General features: G+C 47.1%; 1 protein-coding gene across 1 annotated transcript in view; it reads left to right on the forward strand.

The window, feature by feature from the left end:
- Vps35l (VPS35 endosomal protein sorting factor like) overlaps positions 1-23,139 on the forward strand; it is a 106,755-nt gene that overhangs the window by 25,460 nt on the left and 58,156 nt on the right. Inside the window, exons 9-14 of the mRNA XM_031388053.1 lie at positions 914-973; positions 5,834-5,930; positions 6,749-6,796; positions 7,954-8,047; positions 12,284-12,361; positions 12,778-12,900. Coding sequence (XP_031243913.1) covers positions 914-973; positions 5,834-5,930; positions 6,749-6,796; positions 7,954-8,047; positions 12,284-12,361; positions 12,778-12,900 — 500 coding nt within the window. The remainder of the gene's footprint in view (positions 1-913; positions 974-5,833; positions 5,931-6,748; positions 6,797-7,953; positions 8,048-12,283; positions 12,362-12,777; positions 12,901-23,139) is intronic.

Here is a 23,139-nt window from a genome sequence, read left to right on the forward strand (position 1 = left end):
TGTGTGTGTGTGTGTGTGTGTGTGTGTGTGTGTGTGTGTGTGTGTTGAGGGTGAGGTTCCAAGCTGGGCTTCTCAGCCTGGCTGTACACAGACATCCTTGGGCTCTCACGGTTACTCCCAAATGTCTTAACTGCACCCAGGCCATTTCTGTGGGAGCCCCTGGGAATGAATAGAGACATCACATTGGATGGTGATCTTCAGGAGCTCCAGGTGCTCTGCCGGCATGCTGGGCCTGAGAAGCACTGATTTAGGGGACACTGGTCACCATTTCTAGATATTCTGACAATTAGTGTCTCTCAGATCTTAGCACGTACAAGGATTTCCAGCAATGTGGTCCGAAGCCCACTCTCTAGTCACATTCCCCAAATCTTTGTCTTTCCAAGCAGCTCCAAGATGGGCCCAGGCCTGTGCGTTCCCAGCTACCACACTGCTAGAGGCAACCAGCAGCTCAGTGAGAAGAGAAAAAGAACCTGGTACTCAGGCCAGAGCAGCTCGAGGTGTCTTCACACTCCACAGAAAGTGCCCTGCCCTGGGCTCAGCTCCAGCCATGCCCAGCTTAGGCCAGCAGACATAAATAAGTGGTCAGAAGTCAAGCCAGTGATATCAGAGAATGAATATCTGACCTGCACCTTGAGGGACACAACATTCTGTGATATTTTTTAACTTAATTACCTTAGGTAAACTCTGTGAATTCATATCCTCTCCCAGGATGTGTCTGCAAGCTTGCCATCTGCTCTTTTCCCCTTCTCACTAAAAATCCCAAAGCTTAAAGTGCGTGCCACTAGATGGCAGCCTACACTCACGAGTTAATGCCTGCTGTCAGGTGTCATTTTCCTGCTTCTAATTAGTAACAGTTATTTAGTGTTTGCTCCTGTGGTGTGTGATGTCAATACCATATGCCTTCTTCTCCTAGGAAAGCTGGTCTATGAGCGCATCTACTCCATGTGTGTGGACAGCCGCAGCGCCTTGCCAGGTAATGTCATGCTTCCTGGGGTTGCTGGCACCAGTCTGCTCAGAACCACAGTTAGACGGTTTTAATTAACTCAGGATTTATCGAAAATGGATAAGGTTTTTCATTCAATGTGTTGAAAGACACGTGTTTGAAGTCTGGTTGTCTCAGTCATCCAAAGCCATCAGAAGGTTTGCAAGCAGGGAAGTCATTAGAAAAGGCAAAGGGTGGAGCGAGACCTGGCTGCGCGTGAGCTTCTCCGTTGCTGCTCCAGAGCTGTGCTCCTTTTTCATGTGGGTCTTTCTTTCCAAGAAGCAAATTGCTTAAGTAAAAACTGCGTATGTATGAAAGGATGTCCGATAAATCAATAGTAGCAGGTGCCCTAGCTCCTCAGCCTATCCATAAATGATGTTGGCATTAAATTCATTGCCAATCAATTTTAAACTCCCAGGAGGTTCTAATGGGACAGGTGGATGATGGACTTGTGTTGTCACATGAGCGATTGTGATGATGCATCTAGATGCAGCATCTTCAGCTACGGCTTCCTTTCCTTGCCCTCTTCAACTCACACGAGCTGCAGCAGCAGCCTGGGCTGTCCTTTTGTCCCTTTCCCTGGTCCTGGCAGCGGTTCTTGCCCAGGGACCAGGAGACACAGTGACAGTGGCAGTGACCCATAGTTTGACCTATTCCCTTCCTTCTTCCCTACCCCACTCCCTTTTTCTCTTTTCCCTCCTTCTCTTTGTCCTCCCTGCTCCTCCTTTTTGTCCACCCACCCAGATATCATCCATCTCCCCTCAGCCGTCCTCTTTCCATCTCCCCCATCCACCTACCCACCCCCCTACCCATCCATTTACCTGCCCTCCTGCTCCTCCTGCTCCACCTCCATCTGTCTCCCCACTGACCATCCATTCATCTACCCACCTGTCCATTTATCCACCCATCTCCTTAAAACTCTTTGATACGAACATTTCTCAGAAGGAAACATAGCTGTACACAGCTTTAGGTCTACATGAACCCTTGGAGCTACCTGGTTCCGTAGGACAAGCCCAGTGCAGCAGGGTCAGAGCTATGCCTGCACTGTCTGGTCCAGTGGCCATCAGCCCCATATTGCTCTTGAGTACTTGAGATGTGGTTGCAAACTGAAATGAGCTTTGAGTATACAAAGAAAAGACACTAGGTAGTTCGGTGTGGAGGAACATGCCTGGAATTCAGCATGTACCAGCACTTGGGAGACGGAGGCAGAAGGATTGTGAGTTTAAAGTTAGCTTGGGCTACGTAGTGAAATCCTGTCTGTAAACCTCAAGGGCTGATACAGCTTAGTGGTAGAGTGCTTATATAATATGCATGAGACTTCATCCCCAGCACTGACGAAAGAAAAAAAGAAATGACAGAAGACACTGGACTATAGACTAATGCACATCAAAAGCCATATAAGCCATGAATAACTTTTTAGACTGGTCCCCGGTTGAGCTGGTACTCAGATGAACTGGGCCCCAGCATGTTAGTGCAGTCAGCTGTACCTCTTCAGCCTTCTGTGGCTCGTACAGCATATCCGTGCCTCCGACCCACCCCACCCCTCTCACTGTAGTCAAGTGTTTAGTGTCTCCTTCTGGTAAGTTTAGGAGCTTAGAAAGGCATGCAGAGGCCAACCCTGTGGGAAAATCATCTCTGCTGGCCAGGGATCTGGGAAATGCACATTTATTTATTGAATGTACGCTCAGCATGTGGTTCACGGGCATCAAACCTCAGCCGACTGCCAGAATTAAACTTGTATGTTTTCTTTAGCAACAGTGGATTTTTTTTTTTAATGCATGTATTTCTGTGCACTACTTGTGTGCCTGAAGCCCTTTGAGGCCTGAAGAGGGATGAGATCTGCTGGAGCTAGAGTCACAGGTAGTGTGAACTGTCTCGTGTGGGTGCTGGGAAGCACTTCGAGTCCTATGCAAGAGCAGCAGGTGCTCTTGATAGCTGAACTGTCTCCCTCTGACTAGCAAGGATTTCAAATCCTTTTGGGGGGGGGCATTGGAGAAATGGGTCAACTGTTAAGAACACTTGCAAAGGACCCAGATGGGGACTCACAACCAGCTGTAGTTTGAGGGCATCTGACACTCTCTTCTGACCTTCTCAGATGCTCAAAGCACCCACTCATACACAGATACACAAATAAAATAAATACATTTAATTCCGTTTTCTTGTTGGTTGGTTTTCGAGACAGAGCCCTGTAGCGCAGGATTGCTTAAAGTCTCTCTGGCTGAGGATGACCTTGAACTTGTGACTCTTGTGCTTCACCTCCCAAGTACTGGGGTCACAGGTTGGCCCACACCTTTCTGCTTCTTATATTGGCTCATATGCAGTTGGTTATGCAGAATGAAGTTTTGGAAGAAGTCTGGCTAGCTATGGCACTCCAGGCTAAGGCAGAACATAGGCTAATCAGGGCTAACTTATCAGGACCTTCTCTTAAAATAAACAAGTTTGTTTGTATGGCCTGCCTGACCCTCAGGGTCATTTGACTTTCTGTCTACTACAGCCATTTTCCCAAATAACGTGTTAGGGCCAAATTAGGAAAAATCACTAATCAGTCTTACCCAAACTCAAGTATAACATCAAAAGGTGTTTTCCTCATTTGAATATAGTAGTTAGCAATTTTAACTTGAATATTTTACTTTAGCTGAGAGCAGTACTGATCAGGTTCTGTTTTGTTTTTGTTTTGGGGCAGGTTTGCTATGTTGCCCAGGCTAGCCCAGGCTTTTTCTTGCAGTTGGTTTGGTCATTATGTTTTTCCTTTCCCTTGCAATCTTCTCTTGATGCTTTTCTCTGGTACTGAGAGACCAGAAGGGAGAGGACAGACTTTGTCCACAGTTGTTGTCTGGGGACTGAGGAATGACTCAACTGAAATTAGGAGGAAAGCGTTGAAGTTTCTCTGCAGAATTCTGCCTGAAGAGTTATGTGGGGGAGGAAGCTGGTGACATTTGCACTCATTCTTTCCGTCTGAATCAGTTCTCGGACTGGAGATGCTAATTCTTGAGCTCTCTGCCCTCAGGAGTTCCAACTGTGGGTTAGCTCTTGTGAGTTTGGAGAATGCTAGGATCTCTTAGGGTTATGATGCCGAGTACACACCAGGCCAGGCGCGGTGGCTCACACCTGTAATCCCAGCACTCAGGAATATCATAAGATCATGGATTCTGGGCTAGCTTGTACTACATGGTGAAAGACTGTCTCTGTTTTTTTTTTTTTAAAGAAGAGGTAAAGAAGGGAGATGAGGAGGAGGAGGAGGAAGAAGAGGACAGAGGGAAGAAAAAAGAGGAAAATTTGAAGAAGAAAAGTCTGTGTTACTCTGTGTAGTCACCCCTCCCTTACATTTCTTTAAACAGTTTTGACTTTATTTCTTATGTGAAGGAAACGGGTACAAGCATGTGCCCATTACTGTCAGATAACAATTCGATGGCAGGCTGGGAAGATGTTGAGCATGGCAGATGGCAGCAGAGGAATCTGGAGCAGACAGAATCAGCAGTTGAAGATGGTAGTGAGGAAGTGCACAAACAACAGGCACACAGAGCGAACAGCCTTCTGCCAAGCACAGGGCCTCGGGGCTGAAGCCCAGCCGCTCAGTGAGACCTGGGCTTTTAAAGACCTCTAAGGATTGCCTTCTGCTAATGTAAGGCTGGTCAGTTTGCAGAAAGTTATACAACTGTTGTGTAAACATGTCCACTGAACTTAGCCCACCAGTGGGGATCCTGGTGGCAAGAGAGGTTGCTCTCGAGGCCTTTGACAGGAGGGTAAGCAAAAGCTAGCCATCTTGGAAGCTCACCATCTTCGTTACCTAGTCACTGCTCCTCTCCTTGTCTGTCTGCCTATTAAGGACTCTGTCTAACTCTTCCTCCCACACTGCAGCAGCAGCAAGCATGCGAAGGTTACAGGACAACTTCTGGGAGGCAGTCTTCTCCTTCCACTATGTGAGGTCCAGGGATTGAACTCAGGTCATCAGGCTTGGCAGCAAGCCTCTTTACCCACTCAGCCATCTCTTTGTGTCCCCCTCCCCCTCCATTCTAAATCCAGTATAGATGTGTGCTTCACAGAAATTGCACTTGTGTTTGTGTTCCGGAGCCCAAACTCAGTCAGATGATTATACCTAGCTGCAAGAATGGCTGAGTGGCCAGCTGAGAAATCAGAGTTCTATTATTAAAGAGAAAAGGAGCAGATACTGGAGTAAGCTGGCAGTGTGACCACAGGGGACTGGAGTGTTGGAGCAGGGTTGAGGTGGCCACTCTGCAGAGGCTCAGGCCTCAACTTACCTTCAGCTTTGGCTCTTTATGGTAAAAGCGCTGTTCACATTTCCTGTTGTGAGACCAGGTGCTGGATGCATCTGTGGTCCATCAGCTGTTGCTGCAGCGACTGCTCCTCACATCAAGGAACTCTGGTTCAGCAGCATGTGGTGGCAAAGAACACAGGCTATGGAGCTAGGCTGCCCTAATCATGCTCTAATCGGCTTCCTGTGCATCCTACGCAAGTCACTGAACTTCTCTATTTTCCCAGCTCTGGAAGTAGATAGAGAGCTACTATGTGGATGTATGATCTAGCTAATGTTGCTGAAACACTGTACAGTGCTGGGGTCTTCCAATGTGTGTGTGCACGCGCGCTGATGTCATTTCTGTCGCTGTTTCAGTAAGGCCTGGAGGGACTCTACCTCCTCATTCTCTGCCCCTGGACTTGCAGCAGCTAGAAAGATCCAGGAACAGGCCAGCTGTGATGGCACACACTGTTAACCTTGGTGCTTGAGGCAAGCAGATTTCTGTGAGTTCTAGCTAGTTAGTTAGACTAGCTTTAAAAAAGGAAAAAAAAAAGAGCCAGAGTTTGGGAAAAAACATGGACCATTTTGCGTTGCAGATCATTTCTCTCCAGAGAACGTGAATGATACGGCCAAGGAGACATGCCTGAATTGGTTTTTCAAGATCGCTTCCATCAGGGAACTCATTCCGAGATTGTATCCTTTTCTCATCCTATTTTAATGACAGGTGGGAAGAGTAGTGCTGGTAACACGGTGACAGCAGCCATGGGGTGGACTGCCCTAAAGTTCCCGGTGACACCTGCTTCTGTTGTGGTTGGCAGCTACACTAGAGAGATCCTTGCTTGGGATCTCACTCCTTTCTGATGGCTCCTTTATTTGTCACTTTGGTTATGGTGCACGAAGCAGGCTTTTGTTCCTTTGAAGAACATTTATATGTTATCTCTATTAAGGTACCTTGTTTCAGAAAAGATTTATTTTGTTTTTAACTGTGTTTGTGTGTGTGTGTACACCGTCAGAGGCCAGAGGCATTGGATCTCCTGGAGCTGACTTTACAGGTGGCTGTGAGCCACCCTGAGGATGCTGGGAACCAAACTCTTGATTCTCCGTCTTGGTGGCAGCCTGATGAGCCATCTTGAGGGTGCAGGCCCTGCTCTGCACCAGTACCTAGTACTGAAGCATGGAGACTTTGACTTACACACACAGTATCTTTAGTTATCTCGGGTCCCCGTGCCCCTTGGGGCTTTGGTCTGAAGGATGAAAACTTGTTTTAAATTTTGACATACAGCCATGAACCAACAGGCAGCATTTTCTAGGACTTCAGTTTAAGTGCAGAGCTTGGAGAACCCTGTAGAGAACCCAGCAGCCACCGACCCAGCTCTCTCCGTTGTCAGGGGCTGTCATGACCTCCTTGTGCCTAAAACTCAAGTGTTTTTGTTTCCCTTTTAGAATTGCCCTTGCTGGGCAGGGCACAGACCATCTGGAATGTGTATTCCTTAACGGAACGTTTTTTGTAGTTACGTGGAAGCCTCCATCCTGAAGTGTAACAAATTCCTCTCCAAAACGTAAGACCCTTCTTCGTCTGGAGCTATAGAATTTCTACAAAGCTCATATGCATGTGCATAGGCAGAAGCACAGATAGCAGTGTGACGGTAGCGATGTACTGTTCATGAGTTCGTAGTATGTGACCCCATGCTCATCACCTGTGTGTTTTCCCCACATATTGTGTGGAAACTTGATAAAATGCAGTTTCATCCCGCTCTAATGAACAGAGAGGAAAGGTCAAGCATGGGGGTGAGGCAGTGTGTAGCTCCCAGGAGGTCAGTTCCACCTGCATTTGGCTTTTTGGGTATCCAGTAAAGTATTTCCATCCTGAGTCTCAGTCCCTCTACTGAATGTGGACCTAATGAGGCATTCCTGTGGGCCCCAAACTGTGTGCATGGCACTGGGAGGCATGAGAGCAGACCTGGCTGGCACCGTTGCTGTGTCGGCTGCCGCTGTTAGTGATGCTGGTGAAGATGCTAAGGGAGCAGGAGGCTTGGCTCCAGGGGCCCAGGGACCCAGCTGCTGTGATTTCTTACCAATGTGTTTCTGAGAGCCATTCTCAGAGCTTGAGGAAGGCTCTCCCACAGGAAATTATTTAATATGGAGCTGGGGGTGCCCGGGATGGTTTATAGGTGCCTCCCCAGTTGGGCAAGGATCATGTCTAAGAGGGAAGGACACGTCACAGAAGTGAATCCTAGGTCACATTGATGGCTTTGGAGGTGGCTGTCTCCTGCTAGTCTGAGGTGGTAGAAAGATGGGACACAGGACACTGAACCAGGGCCAAACAGTGATCCATACAGACCCTTATAGATCAGGGGGCTGGCAGTTGATGGAAAGCCAGGTTGGGGATAAAACTGTAAAAATAAGTAAAGTGTGGCTGGGTTGGTGGGTAGCACATGAGGCCAGTGTGTGCTGTATAGTAAGAGTCTGCCTCAAACACATCAGAGAGATAAATTCATAAAGTAAGTCTGACCTCAGACAGGGATAGGTATGAGGAAGCCTTAGTAAATTGTATCCGCAGAGAAAAACTGATTACACTGCCTTGGCAAACTGAAACTTTGCCCTTGATGTGTTCTGAGGAAATGCGTTTGCCTCCCCTACAATTAGGATAATAGGCCTTATCATGGAAGTGAGGAGCAGGAAGAATATAACACTGTACTTCTTCTTTCTTCCACAGTGGGATTTCAGAGTGCCTTCCCCGACTAACCTGCATGATCAGAGGGATTGGGGACCCACTCGTGTCCGTGTACGCCCGGGCCTACCTCTGTCGGGTATGCTGAGCTCACAGACATGGCCGCCTGCCTCCCTAGCAGGCTCCTTCTCCAGCACCCCTCTGCTCTTAGCTGCTAGTTGTAGGACACAGCTCTTCCACAGGGATGAGAGCTGCAGGGCTCTCTGTAAAAGTTAATTTTGAAGTAGCCCAACTTACCCCAGTTCTAATTAGGGGACATTTAAGGTCATCGGTACCCAACTGAACTGGTTTTCTGGATTAATTTTCTCAGTTCCAGCTGGAAAGGAGGCTCCAGGCCTCTTTCAGTCACTTGAGACAGGCTTTTTCCTGTGTTGTATTCTTTGGCTTTAGTGTGGGGTGGTGGTGGTGGTGGTGGTGGTGGTGTGTGTGTGTGTGTGTGTGTGTGTGTGTGTGTGTGTGTATAACTCTGTGTCTTTGTCTCTATCTCTATGTCTGTGTGTGCCTGTGTCTTCACCTTCTTGTTAAAGAGTTGGGCCGGGTGTGAGCTGGCCAAGGCCTGGGATGGAGAGCTGTCTCTGTGACCTACACAGGCTTAGGCTGCTGTGGTGGATGGAAGACAACTGGAGCCTCTTAGCCTCACTCTGAAGTAGTGCAGCCTGGTGCTTTTACTTTATTCAGTTGTAGGTTTCTGAAGGGTGCATCCCATGGAACCTTTTTTTTTTTTTCAGTCACACAGGGGCTTCAGCTCTTGCAGGCCTCCCAGATAGTGGGTCTTCTGCACTTGCCCCATCAGCCTTGTGCACCTTTAGTGAGGGCTTCTCACCTCTGCTAAGTCACATGCATCCTTGAGGACAGAACCACAGATGGAGCCTTATACAGGAGCCTTACTGCTCGTTAGTAAACCAGGGCCTTCACTCTGTTCCTTCCAAGCCTGAGGTTGGAAGCAGGCCATGCGAGCATGGGGACGGATAGTGTCCTTGCAGGTAAAATGTGGTGCAACTGAGGAAGACCCTGCTCTAAGAGGCTGAGGAAGCGCTACTGTGTTGGTAACATCATGTTACCTATACAGGAACTGTAGAAGATGCCTCCTCTTTGAGCAGCTCTTAAGTGTTTTGACAAAAAGAGTTGAGGGCCCGCAAGGCAGAGTGCTAGCAGGTGCAAGACCCTGAGTTCAGTCCTGGGGTTGGGGGTGCACATCTGTAAGGATGTTTTTGGTTATAAGTGGCAGGAACCTCCTTCAGACTATGGGGCTTGTGTGGTAGTTAAATCTTGCTTTGATTGAGAGATGTCTAAACAATCAGTGAAGCACATATCTGAGTGTGTCTTTGAAGGTTTTTCTAGAGACGATTAGATTATTGGGGCATGAATTAGTCACTGATGGATGCATACTATGATGGTAGTCCTGGGAGGTGGTGGAAGCAGAGGTGGCGCTTGTTGGAGGGGTCAGCCTTCGTGTACTCTGGGAGCTGTGTCTTACCCTGGCTCCTTCTCTTCCTCACCCCTCTTTCTCCTGCCTCTCACGTGTGAGAGCCTCCCTCCATCACACACTCCCATTCCCATAGTGTCCTGCCCTTACACATGGGATCAAGTGACCCTGGATTGAACATTCTGAAACTGAGTGAAGATAATTCTTTCTTCTTTGAAGTTGTCTTTTCAGGTATTGAGAGATGTAACTGATAGAAAACTGTCTGAAAAATGGAGAGGGAATGGAAAAAAAAAAAAGAAAAGAGGCAAGTGGATTTCTGAGTTCGAGGCCAGCCTGGTCTACAGAGGGAGTTCCAGGACAGCCAGGGCTACACAGAGAAAGCCTGTCTCAAAAAACCAAAAAAAAGGAAGGAAGGAAGGAAGGAAAGGACATGACTGTTCCAGAAAAGGCTTATTGTAGCTGTGTGGTAGAGCATAGCCAGAGGCAGGGACACCTGGGAGAGTCCAGAGTGTACATGACCCTGAGCCATGTTGGGAGAAGGCAGGAAGGGAGAGGAGAGAGAAGGGAGCCAGGTACAGCAGTCAGGAGGCACGAAGGTACAAAGAGAGAGGGTAACCCAAATGGTTGTATAGTATAGGGAAGAGCTGTCCAGTCCCTGGGCTGAAGAATTCAGGGTAGATGGCTGGGTTTGCCAGCCAGCAGGGCCCTGTAACTGTGGGGTTGAGGGATGCTGGGAGAGCCTGGTGTGAGGCTGACTTCCAAGCTGCTGCTTTGTCTTGATCCGAAGAGATTAAAATGGGAACAAAAGCAGCGAGTGGGTGAGTCCTTCATCTTCTCTCTGCTGCCTGCCCAGTGGGCCAGCCTCCTCTGTCACCTAATGTGTACTTATTAAGTGAAAGGGAAGACAACAGAATGGGAATCAGCGGGACAGTTGTTAGCTAGGTGGTTGTCCTTGGACATACCCCAGCAGCCTCGTAGCTGCTCTGGGAGTCCCACACAGTTCTGCCCAAAGGACCCTTGATATCCTTAGAGCAGCATGCTTGTTATAACCTCTGGGACCTGGTGGCCGGGAGGACTCTGTCCCTGTTGGAGGAGCCCAGACAATAGCTTCCTGTAGGAAGTCTTGTCAGGTTGGGCAGCAGTTTGGAGCTGAGTCTGAGAAGGGGCCCGGTCGGTGTAGGGACATTATGGTATTCGAATGCTTGTTCTCTGGTGTGGTGCCTACCCTCACTTACCTTGCAGCTCCAGTGCTCTGACTCCCCGTAAGGGAGTTCTTCTTAGCTAAAAGATTTTAAATTTTCTGTTGTAATAAAAACAAACAAACAAACAAACAAAAACAAAACAAAAAAGCCCTACTCTCTTCTTTGCCTTATGCATCTTGCCTCAAACTTTAAAACACAGGCTGTTGTTTAAATACTGAATCCTGGAGCCAATAATTAATATGTAGCCTTGGGTAGCCCAGAATTCCCTATGTAGACCAGGCTGGCCAGGAACTCATCGAGCTTCACCTGCCCCCGCCTCCCGAGTGCTGAGATTAAAGCTACATGGCATCATGCCTGCCCTAGATGATAGCTTTAAGAAATAATTACTGTTATATTCCCTTAGTGTGTGTGTGCAAGCATGCCATGGAGTCAGACTTTTCGCTACCATTTGGGTTCCAGGAATGTACTCAGATTGTTAGCAGGCACCCTTTCCTGCTGAACCATCTCTCCAGGCAGATGATGGCTTTGTGTTCTTTGTGCTTGTTGTATTAGAGCTATGTAAAACATTTAAGATTTATTTATTTATTTATTTATTTATTTATTTATTTAATGTAAGTACACTGTAGCTGTCTTCAGACACACCAGAAGAGGGCATCAGATCTCATTACGGATGGTTGTGAGCCACCATGTGGTTGCTGGGATTTGAACTCAGGACCTTCAGAATAGCAGTCAGTGCTCTTAACTGCTGAGCCATCTCTCCAGCCCCTGTGTAAAACATTTAAAAGTGTCTTTTTCCATGACTGCCTGACTAGCAAAGAATGGGTCTGCATTGCTTTTAGCAATGTTGTAGAAATTGACTGTCTTTTACATTGTAAGCTTTAGGGTTTTAGGAGGATGCTAGGAGTTGAACCCAGGACCTTGTGTGTATCTAGCACATGGACCACCATTACACCACTCCTTGCCCCTACCATAATCTTGCTTCATTTAATAAACATATCCACGAGTGTTGTTTGTCTTGTGTGTTTGAAATGAAGAGAATGGTGTTTTCACCATTCTGGGACTGTAGCCTTCCTTTGTACTGTATTGATTTGTTCTCTGGGTGGTTTGCTCAGCAATATATATTCATTGCTCTTGGGAAATTCAAAGATGATCACAAATGCCCCTTTCCCATTAAAAATAGCTCCTGCGGCTTTTCTTATAAAATAAATACATGTTTATTGAGTGGGGAATCAAATCTGCAGAGCGGTGTAGGCTTCTCCTCTAAATGTCTGTGCGTGCGTGCGTGCGTGCGTGCGTGCGTGCGTGTGTGTGTGTGTGTGTGTGTGTGTGTGTATGTATGTATGTGTGTGTGTGTGTATGTGTGTGTGTGTGTGTGTGCATGCACATTCGTGTGTGCTGAGGTGCTGGCAGATGAACACCAGAGTCCAATGCATGGTAGGCAAACACCCTACCCAGAGCTATATCCTAGCTCCTTTGTTTTCTGTTATCAGAACTGTACTACAGGTAGGTGTGTGGCACACACTTGTAAGCCCAGCACTTGAGACACTGAGGCAGGGGTATGGTTGGGCGCAAGGCCAGTGAGGACATAGTGAGAGCCTGGGTTGGAAAGAAGAAAAACACCATGAGGTGTGTCTTACTTGCAGCTGGCTCTTTGCTATAACAATGGTGCCACTTTGTTTACTTGCAGGTGGGGATGGAAGTGGCCCCTCACCTCAAGGAGAGCCTCAATAAGAACTTCTTTGACTTCCTGCTTACATTTAAACAGGTAGGAGAGCCCGTCAGCAGCTCACTGAACAAAGCGTTCTGTGAACAGATTCACCAGGCTGAGGATCCTTGCAGCGGGCCAGGTGTGCCAAGGGACACTGACATCTGCAGACTCTTTACCTGGTGTTAGATGGAGGGAGAGCTAACACACTTGTGAACAGGAAATGCCCCCAGCCAATCGGCCTTACTTCCTGGCATCTGCTGAGCCATTTTCCTCAGGTTGCTTCTGCCCTGTGCAACACGTCCCTACAAACCGCTCAGCTGCGTGGTGGCATGGGAAACTTAGTGCGCATTTTGTTTTGTTTTCAAATTCAGCTGAGCAAGTAGGCTGTTACCCTTGGATCCATCCATACACTTCTAAGCCAGCCTGCTTTATGTGATGTGACTTCTTTCTGATGTCCCTTTGGTCTCCTGTAGATTCATGGAGACACTGTCCAGAACCAGCTGGTGGCCCAGGGTGTGGAGCTGCTGTCCTATCTCCCTCTGTACTCGCCGGCCATGGGCTGGATCTTCCAGTGTGTCTCCTACCACGCTCCTGAGGTGAGGCCAGTGTGTGTGTGTGGGGGGGTGGGGGATGGGTCACGGCTGGGGAGTAAGGCTGGCTTCCCTTCCCCATAGTGTGTCCTGTAGTTTTCCCAGGGTCCTTCCCAGCAGCTTCAGGAATGTCGTGCCCGGTGCCTTTATGGAGAGCTCAGCCCTGTAGCTGGTTCTCTGCTAATTGCCTTTCTAGATTATATCATTTCCTGAGCCTGGGAGGAAAGGAGCCACTCAGAGAGGCCACATTCCTATGGCTGCGAGTTGGTGGCCAGAGAGAAACCTTTGAGATCCTCCTCCGGGGCAGGGGAGGTTTCTCACCTCTTCATTTACCTCCCTCTGCCCATCTGTGTTTCTCTTAGTTCAGTAAGGTCTGTGTAGCGGGTGGCAGTGTCCTATTTCACGCAAGGGCAGGTAAGCTTTCCTCATTGCTTATGTAATGCTCCTTTCTCCTTTCCCTCCGTCTCTTCCCCCCTCTCCCCTCCTTCCTCTTCTGAGTGATGTTCTCTCAGGAATTAAACTGCTAGCAGAAATACAGTTTTTCCTTCCTGGCAATCCCCAGTGCATGCTGACGTGACTGTGACAGATGACGCGTGCCTGGCCTTCCTTTCTGTGCCTGAAAGTAAAAGGTAGCTTGCTGTTAGTAAAAGGGAGCGAAGCAGTTCAGAGGCAGGGGCCTGTCTCCCAGCGGCAGCCAAGGCATTTGAACAAAGAGAACAGACGTCTGACTGAACCATACCGCTCCAGGGCTTGACCCTGGAGACCAAGTGATGGGCATCTAGCCCTGAACATTTATGCTCATGTGGTTGTAATGGTACAAAGTCAGAGGTAGCCAACAGGGCGTTGGTTGAATTCTTGTGTGTGCATTTAGTGGAAGGCTGTGGGGTCCTTTGGAACCTATGAGTGTCTGTGTATATTGACATGAGGCTGTTTATAGGTACATAGCTGAGCAGAAACAGCAGCTCTACTCAATTGCAGTGTGGGTTGTAAGCCATGGAATAGCCTAGTGTCAAAGTGAGGGCTTTGATGTTGGGGTGATTTGGTGTGCCCTCAGTTCTGTGACCATGTCATGGGACAGTGAATGCCAGCTGACTTGCCCCTAGTCTCCATCTGTGACAATTTCTGCTTTCTAGTTTGTATCTGGACTAAACCAGACAGTGCTATTCCTGTGCTGAGTGGGTGTCCTACATACATCCTGTGTTCAGTTGGGGTCTTGCTCGAAGCCCAGGCTGGCCTGGAGCTCATTATCCTCCTGCCTCAGCCTCCTGAGTGCTGAGATTCTAGCATGAGCCACTGCATCTGGATAGATTTGGGGCCATCTTACCTGAGTTTCCTTTGCCTTGCTTATGTTTTGACTTCTCAGATGTTTTAGTGGAATTTCTTTTGATCATTTGGCAATCTGATTCCCTCTCAGACTAGTCTAAAGGGAAGGGAGTTGGAAGAGCTGTCGGGTGCTGTGTGTGGTCCTTAGCAACCACGTGTGGTCCCCTCCTGGGCAAGAAAGGTGCCACAAACTCAGCTGTGGAAGCAGAGCCCCGGCCTTCCTCTGAATGATTGATCCAAACTCCTACAAGCAGGATTAATGTGTTGAAAACGAGAACACTTTTTGTCTTATTTTAATAAAAGGCAAAATCAGATTTTAAAAAAAATGCAAGGTGGGTGTCACAAGGCACCCTGGCTTTTATTTGAAACATTGGGAATCTCAGAGGAGACAGAGGCTGGGAATAGAACTTTTGGGGGGGGGGGAGTACTGCTGTAGGAAATCATCATGCAGTAGAAGTGACTGAAAAATTAGGTCACCTAAATAGTGATAAACTGTGTTCTCAGGGCGCTTAGGTAAGGGACTTGCAGTATCTTCTTAAAAAAAAAAAGTTAACCATTTCCAAATAGTAGGTGAACTGATGTCAGTTTGGAAGGTGAAGTTGAAGGGACCATGTGACAGTGTTGGTGCTAAGAGCTCTTGGATAGCTGGAGATGAGGGGAGGGGAGGCCAGAGCTGTATGTCTCTAGCTGAACCTCCAAAGAGGATGTTGTAAGGTCTGTCCACAAGCAGTTGGCATACACAGCTCAGGCAGGTTCGAGGGACTTTAGCTGTGAGCACCTGATGTATACATTGCAAATAGGAATAGAAATTCACAGCCAGATGTGCTGTGGCAGGCCTGTAAACCCAACATTTGACAAGCAAGGCAGGAGGATCATAACTTTGAGGCTAGCCTGGGGTACATAGAAGTATCAATGTGTCGATGATGATGATGATGATGATGATGATAGTGATGACAATGATGATAGAAATTAAAAATCTAAGAAAGGGTGATTATCTAGAAGGGCCTTTCCCATTATAGTTTGAAGGCAAGATTTTTTTTTCCTTTCTACAGCTAAAATGAGATGGTAGTCAGTAAAAGATTGCCACTTCATTTCAGGCACGCCACGCACAGAAAAGGGTAGCCATCATACACAGCTGTGGGTGATAGGGAAAAATCCCCCGAGAAACTATGCGTTGCTGTGTATTTGGAGGAGGGAGTAAGCAGGGGTGGGGGTGGAGGCTTAGGTCTGACTTCAGTGGTGATTCTTAAAGTCGCAGGGTCCCTAGCTGAGCCTCACAGTGCAGCTTGAAGATGGTGAAGGAGGACAGAGGGAAGTGTAGCTCAAGGCTGGCCCTGGGAGGCGCACAGTGGGTCTGTTGTGCCTTGGGTTGCTCACTTCCATCCACCTCAGTTTTGGCATCTGCAAAATAGGCATAGTGAACCTTTTTCTAAGGGCTAAGGTTGGGGGCTATGATGTGAGTGGCTTGTATTGTTGTAGGTGGTCCTGGAAGGCCTTGTGGAAATAAATGGAAACCCCAGCTCGACCGAAGAACAGGGGGCTAGCAGGGAGGGGGCCATGCTAATCGGTGGGTACATGCATGGTAAGGGTCTCACAGTACTTCGGCGGGGGCCTGCAGTGGCAGGATCAGGCTGGGTCCGACTGCAGAGGTGGCTAAAGCCCCATCCTGAGAACAGTCCTCCCCAGTGTGAGGGGAGGACTGTCAGTAGCTGTGAAAGACAGGAGGAGGGATGGATAAGTGCACTAGTCAGCATGTGGAATTGTGAGAGTCCTGCCATCTGTAAATTGTCGATGTAGTGCCTCAGGCCCATTCCTACCCTATCTGGTTTTCATTCATTCATTCACTCATTCATGCATTCATAAGTATAACCCACATAAGCATGTGTGTCGGTGTGTGTGTGTGTGTGTGTGTGTGTGTGTGTGTGTGTGTGTATGATCTTCTGAAGTGAGTCACTTTCCTGAAGCCTTTCCCTCCCTCAGCCTTGCAGTGCACCCTCCCCTTGTTACCCAGTGACTTCTTAGGGAGCTCTGTGGCCTTAGTCATCTCTGGAGGTGTGTGGAAGGCTGTGTGACCTTGTGGAATAGGCAGTGCATCACAGATAAAGGGAAGTCTTTAAGCCTGTCATACAGAGATGGCTCAGTGGTTAAGAGCACTCACTGACTGCTCTTCCAGAGGTCCTGAGTTCAAATCCCACAACCACATGGTGGCTCACAACCATCTGTAATGAGATCTGATGCCCTTTTCTGGTGTGTCTGAAGACAGCTACAGTGTGCTTACATATAATAATAAATGAAACTTTAAAAAAAAAAAAACAAACAACCCAGGAAGCTGGAGAGATGACTTAGCAGGTAAGTGTACTTGTTATGTAAGCATAAGGACTCAAGTTCGAATCTCTAGTACCTATGTAAAACATTGGCTGCCCATTCTTGTGGCTGCACGTTCCCCTGGTGGGTACAGAGACAGAAGGATTGCTGGGTTTCCTGGCCACTAGACTAGCTCCAGGCTCAGTGAGAGACCCTGTCTAAAAGGAACAAAGCCGAGAGTGAGGGAGCAGGATAACCCTGTCCTCTTCTGGCGTCTGCATGTGCATGAACCTGCACACACAGGGGCACATAGACCACTCACACATACCTCCTGTATACCCACAACAGTGCAGATGGATCTTAGCACAGACTTCTAGTATCTAAGCTTCTGCACACAGTCGTGTTCCGTGTGGTGATTAGGAAGAAATCCCAGTGAAGAGAAATGACAGGAACAATGGAAGAAAACTGTTCTAAACATCCATCAGTTGGGGTCAGTTTGATTAAGATGATGGTGGTTGACTCGTGCGTGCCAACATGGAAGCATGGGAGCTGGCCTTGACTCTTGAGTAGTCAGGTAATTTGCAATCAAGTGTGTTTAGGGTTATCCTGTTCCTATGAAAACAAAACAGGCTTCTATAATAATAACAAGGCAAAGGGAAAGTTCTAGGAAGTCCCAACACCAAAGTGTGATCAGTTATGATTAGAAGGGGAGGGACCATGTCTTTCTAGATGCACATCCATAGTCTTAGAACTTTTGTGTATAGCCATTTTTTGAAAAATAACGAAATGTAGGAGCAAGAGCAATAATAAGAGTATAAACACAGGCCAACAACACAGTGAATACCTTATGCATAGCAAGTTCAGTTGTGCGTGAGAGCCGTGTATGTCAAGCTGGGAGTTCTTCAAGGGTGTGGCCTGGCCAGAGGTTTGTTATGTGTTGGGGTCTAGTCTTGACACAGGTTTGGAATTCTCAACTAGAAGCAGGGATATCTGGAAGGTGCATAATAAATATACACAGACTACTTTTTTTAGTACAGGCTGACAGGCAATTTTCTAAGGCTTAAAGTTTCTTTTCTCTCTCACTCTCTGTTCTCTTTCTCTTTTGCTTGCTAGCTTACAGCTTGAGGCTGCACACACTCTGCTTTTCTCTGTGCGCTTTTCTTTTCTCAAACTCTTACACTCCTACACACCTCTGTGTGTTCTCCTTTCACTCTCATACACACTTTACACATACCTCACACACATCTCACATACACCATGTGTACTCTTCTTTCATTCATACACACACTCTATACAGACCTCACATTCTCTCCTTACTCACTCTTTTTAATTTTAGAAGGTGTTTATTTATTTTTTGTTTGTTTTTTAGAAATAACATTATTTTTTATTAGATATTTTCTTTATTTACATTTCAAATGTTATCTCCTTTCCTGGTTTCCCCTCCAAAAACCTCCCGTACCCTCCCATCTCCCCCTGCTCACCAACCCACACACTCCAATTCCTGGCTCTGGCGTTCCCCTACACGGGCATAGAGCCTTCACAGGACCAAGGGCCTTTCCTCCCATTGATGACTGACAAAGCCATCCTCTGCTACATATGTGGCTGGAGCCATGGGTCCTTCCATGTGTATTCTTTGGTTGGTGGTTTAGTCCCTAGGAGCTCTGTGGGTACTGGTTGGTTCATATTGTTATTCCTCCTATGGGGCTACAAACCCCTTCAGCTCCTTGGGTCCTTTCTCTAGTTCTTCCATTGGGGACTCAGCGTTCAGTCCAATGGTTGGCTGCAAGCATCCACCTTTGTATTTGTTAGGCACTGGCAGAGCCTCTCAGGAGACGGCTATATCAGGCTCCTGTCAGCAAGCACTTGTTGGCATCCACAATAGTGTCTGGGTTTGGTAACTATATATGGGATAGATTCCTCAGGTAGGGCAGTCTCTGGATGGCCTTTCCTTCAATCTCTGCTCCACACTTTGTAAATCTTCCCATGGGTATTTTGTTCTCCTTTCTAAGAAGTACTGAAGTATCCACACTTTGGTCTTCCTTCTTCTTGAGCTACATTTTATGTGGTCTGTAAATTGTATATTGGGTATTCTGGGCTAATATCCACTTATCAGTGAGTGCATACCATGTGTGTTCTTTTGTGATACCTCACTCAGGATGATATTTTCTAGTTCTATCCATTTGCCTAAGAACTTCATAAATTTATTGCTTTTAATAGCTGAGTAGTACTCCATTGTGTAAATGTACCACATTTTCTGTATCCATTCCTCTGTTGAGGGACATCTGAGTTCTTCCCAGCTTCTGGCTATTATAAATAAGGCTGCTATGAACATAGTGGAGCATGTGTCCTTATTACATGTTGGAGCATCTTCTGGGTATATGCCCAAGACTGGTATTGCTGGGTCCTCAGGTAGTACTATGTCCAGTTTTCTGAGGAACTGCCAAACTGATTTCCAGAATGGTTGTACCAGCTTGCAATCCCACCAGCAATGGAGGAGTGTTCCTCTTTCTCCACATCCTCACCAACATCTGTTGTCACCTGAGTTTTTGGTCTTAGCCATTCTGACTGGTGTGTCACTCACTTTTCACATGTTCTTCTCGTGCTTTCTCTCTTGCTCTCCACTCGCTTTCCGCATTCACCTCATATGCTCTTTCATTCTCTCGTCTTTTTCTTGCCCCAGTCTTTTAGTGATACTCTCAAAGCAGGTAGAAAAAAAAAGACATAATCATTGCCAAATCAAATTCAAAAGAATAACCACATTCCATAAAGAATTAAGAATTACAATCGTTCCCCAAAGTTTCACACTTCCCTATTCCCAGGCCTATAGCCAAAGTAATAATAATTGCAAATTTACCATTATTTAACCTTTAACTTTTGACTTATTATACTTCAGAGCTCAGAGCTCCGAGGTCAGCTACTTGTATTTTCCTGGGAAGCTCTAGTGATAAATGACATGAGCAAAGCTGCCAGACAGTGGCCAGAAAGAATCAAGTTAACCCTTAACTCAGCAATTCTGCTAGCTTTCTGCTTCTGTACATTGCACACAATGACTCTCCTAAGAGTGCCAGTGTTTTGACTTAGTTTTACTAGTATAAGATTTTACATATTCTGTACTTGTTTATCCAGGAACCACTCTTAAATGTTGTGTAAAACTTATTTCACAACTTCAATAGTTTTTTCCTTTCTTGGGGTCCTAATGTTGGCTCTATTTCATTTCCTAATAATTTCTTCTAACACTCTTTGCAAGTCAAGCATTTAATCTGGAACTACCATTTTGCAGTTATTTCATTGTTTCCAAGATGAGAACACACAGCATGCACCTGGGGCACTAGGATTGTGCTGTGCTGTGCCCCTATGTCTCAGTTTTTAACTGTTTAAGAATCATTACATTGAGCAACATCTAGTTTCACAAAATTCACAAGAGTAAAAGGAGAAAGAAGTAAGAAAGTCAGATATAATAGAAGAATTATGCACACCAAGGCCAACTGAAAAACAGTCATACACAAATGAAATCTATATAGCTGTTGTCCAGGGCTAAGGTTAGGAGAAATGGGAACAACTGTTGTTACAAAGAGCTGCTGCGGATTACTGAGATGTCTCCATTTCGACCTACGGTAGGCAGTCCCTTATTTCAGATGGTGGGTCCCCTGGACAGATGTGTCTCCTGCTTCTCAGGGTCCCAGATGCCATCCTTTTCTATAAGGAGCTGCCACAGGCTTCTGAGATGTGTCCATCCTGGCCTGCTGTGGTCAGTCCATCATGATATGCTGTCCCCAGCAATTATGACCTCAGCTGTCTTTGAACTGTTGTTGGTCCTCTTGTCCTTGTCAAAGATCAGATAAAAAGATGAAATACATAAAGTTAGCCTCTAGTAGATTTGTCTTCTTGTGCAGCACTTGGCTCACTGGACACTTACGGACACACCTTTATTCCGTGTGGCAGCCCCAGTTTGGCACATTGTATGTGTTGCTTTGTCTCTGTGTAGTATTGTGTGGTGTATAAACTTGTTAGAGTAGAGGCCACAGGTAGATGTCGTGTGTTTTCCTCAATTATATTCCACCTTTATTTTTTTAGTTAAAATTTACTTATTTATTATTATTGTGTGGTTTGAGGAGGGGTGTTGCATGTGCCATAGTAAACACATGGAGGTCAGAGGACAACTCTGTGTCCTTAGTACTATTCTGGAGATTGAACCTAGGTCGCCAAGCTTTCGTGGTTAGAGCCTTTACTTGATGAGCCAGCTTGCCACCCAGCCATCTTTAGTTTTGGAGACAGGGTGTCTGAGTCAGGGTTTGTATTCCTGCACAAGCACCATGACCAAGAAGCAAGTTGGGGAGGAAAGGGTTTATTCAGCTTCCACATTGCTGTTTATCAGGAAAGGAAGTCAGGACTGGAACTCAAGCAGGTCAGGAAGCAGGAGCTGATGCAGAGGCCATGGAGGGATTTCCCTTACTGACTTGCTTCCCCTGTCTTGCTCAGCCTGCTCTCTTATAGAACCCAAGACTTCCAGCCCAGGGATGGCCCCACCCACAAGGGGCCCTACCCACTTGATCACTAATTGAGAAAGTGCCCCACAGCTGGATCTCATGGAGGTACTTCCCCAACTGAAGCTCCCTTCTCTGTTAACTCCAGCCTGTGTCAAGTTGACACACAAAACCAGCCAGTACACAGGATCTCTCAACTAAACTCAAAGTTAATTGAGTAGGCTGGGCTGGTGAGTCAATGAGCTTTAGTGATCCTGTCTCCATTCTCTCAGTCTCCAGTTCTGAGGTACAGACCACATTGCCTGGCTTTTTCTTAGGTTTTGAGGATCAAACTCAAGTCTTTGTTATGATTATGAAGCAGGCACCTGGCTGGCTGAACCATCTCTCTAGCCTCCCAGAAAAAGTTATTTTAGAAAAACGGGGGCTGGGGAGATGGCTCAGCGGGTAAGAGCACTGACTGCTCTTCGGAAGGTCCTGAGTTCGGATCTCAGCAACCACATGGTGGCTCACAACCACCCATAATGAGATTGGATGCCCTCTTCTGGTGCGTCTAAAGACAGCCGCAGTAAATTACAGCGGAGCGAGCAGGGCCGGAGTGAGGGGGGCCAGCAGAGGTCCTGAGTTTAACAGCAGCCACACACATGATAGCTCACAGCCATCTGGACAGCTACAGTATACTCATACACATAAAATAAATAAAATAAATCTTTAAAAAAGAAAAGAAAAACAGATTGTTTCCCCTATAGATGGGCATCTTCCCTAGTCCATCTTTTCAGAAGCATTAAGTGGGTCAGGCATGGTGGCCCAATACCCAAGAGGCTGAATCAGGAAGATGAAGGCCAGAAGCTAGTCTGGGTCACATAACAAGTTTCAGTTCAGTGTAGGCTATACATCAAGACTGTCTAAAAACCTAAAGGCCATCACATTCCTGTGCGTGTGAGCATACGGAAGAATGGCACTCAAGAACTTGTGAGGTCCTGCCTGCTGTCCTGCCTGCCTTCTCCCCTGGGCCCCAGACATAGGTTGGTGTGTTAAGGTTCCTCCTTCAGTCAGTTTTGAATGAGTGTATGTATGCTGTGGAGCATCACAGTTGTATGGAACCTCCCTTTTCCGGCTTTTCCGAGACAGCACTTGGTGTTAGCCATCAAGGGTAACTTTTCGAGTAGCAGTGTGTCTCGAGTGAGTGAGACAGCATCTTAGTAGCAGTCGGGATGCTTCTGGCTGTGAGGAACAGACAGTCAACAGGCCTGGCTGACAAATATAGCTCCTTATGTCCTTCAACAGCAAGGCATTCTGGGCCAGGCAACCTCCATCTGTCCTTCTGTTCTGCAGCCCCCTGCTAGGAGCGAAGTGTCTGCAGCCACTCCAACCCTTATGTCATAATTTGATTTTTTTTTTTTTTTCTGTCACAGTCCTTAGAATCCTTCCCAGCCTGTCTCAGCAGCTAGACATGGATCATATGTCCAAGTCTACCAGGAAAAGTAGAGCGAGGCTGCCGTGGCTCGGTGGGATATTTGTTAGATAACTCAGGCCCTCCAGCGGGGAGCACTGACTGGGAGACCTGAGCAACAGACCTTTGCTGTCTCAGATCTGGAGACCTTGGAAGGCCAAGCAAGGTGGAGATGCCAGCAGAGGTGGTCTCTGGCGAGGCCTCCCTCCTCTGTGTGCAAATGGTGGCATGCTTGCTGTGTCCTTTCCTTTGTGCACACACCTCCCTGGTCTCTCTACCTTCCTTCATAAGGGTGCTAATCCTTTTGGATGGGGTCCCACCCTGATGCCCTCAGTTAACCTTAGCACTTCCCCTAAGGCCCACTTCCTGCTTTAATGTCTCATTGGAACTAGAGAGGGGGGCACATGATTTAGTCCACAACAGGACCTAGTTTGATGTGGGCACAGAATTTGAAAAAGGGATCCTAAAAATGCACAGGCTCTTATTTTGGCTTCAGGGTCAAACCTCATTTCCACTCCTTATGAGGAAACCCTTGCCTGTCTGACATAGCCCATGTATGCAGGCAGGGTCTGATGTTTGCCAGGCCTCTGGTCCCATGACAAAGTGTGCAGAAGATAGGAAAGTTATTCTAACATCTGAGGCTCAGTGACTCTTGGGTCAAGTGCTCGGTGTCTGGACGGCTGA

This window comes from Mastomys coucha, unplaced genomic scaffold (genome assembly GCF_008632895.1).
Source record: "Mastomys coucha isolate ucsf_1 unplaced genomic scaffold, UCSF_Mcou_1 pScaffold21, whole genome shotgun sequence".
In the NCBI taxonomy this organism is placed as follows: Eukaryota; Metazoa; Chordata; class Mammalia; order Rodentia; family Muridae; genus Mastomys; species Mastomys coucha.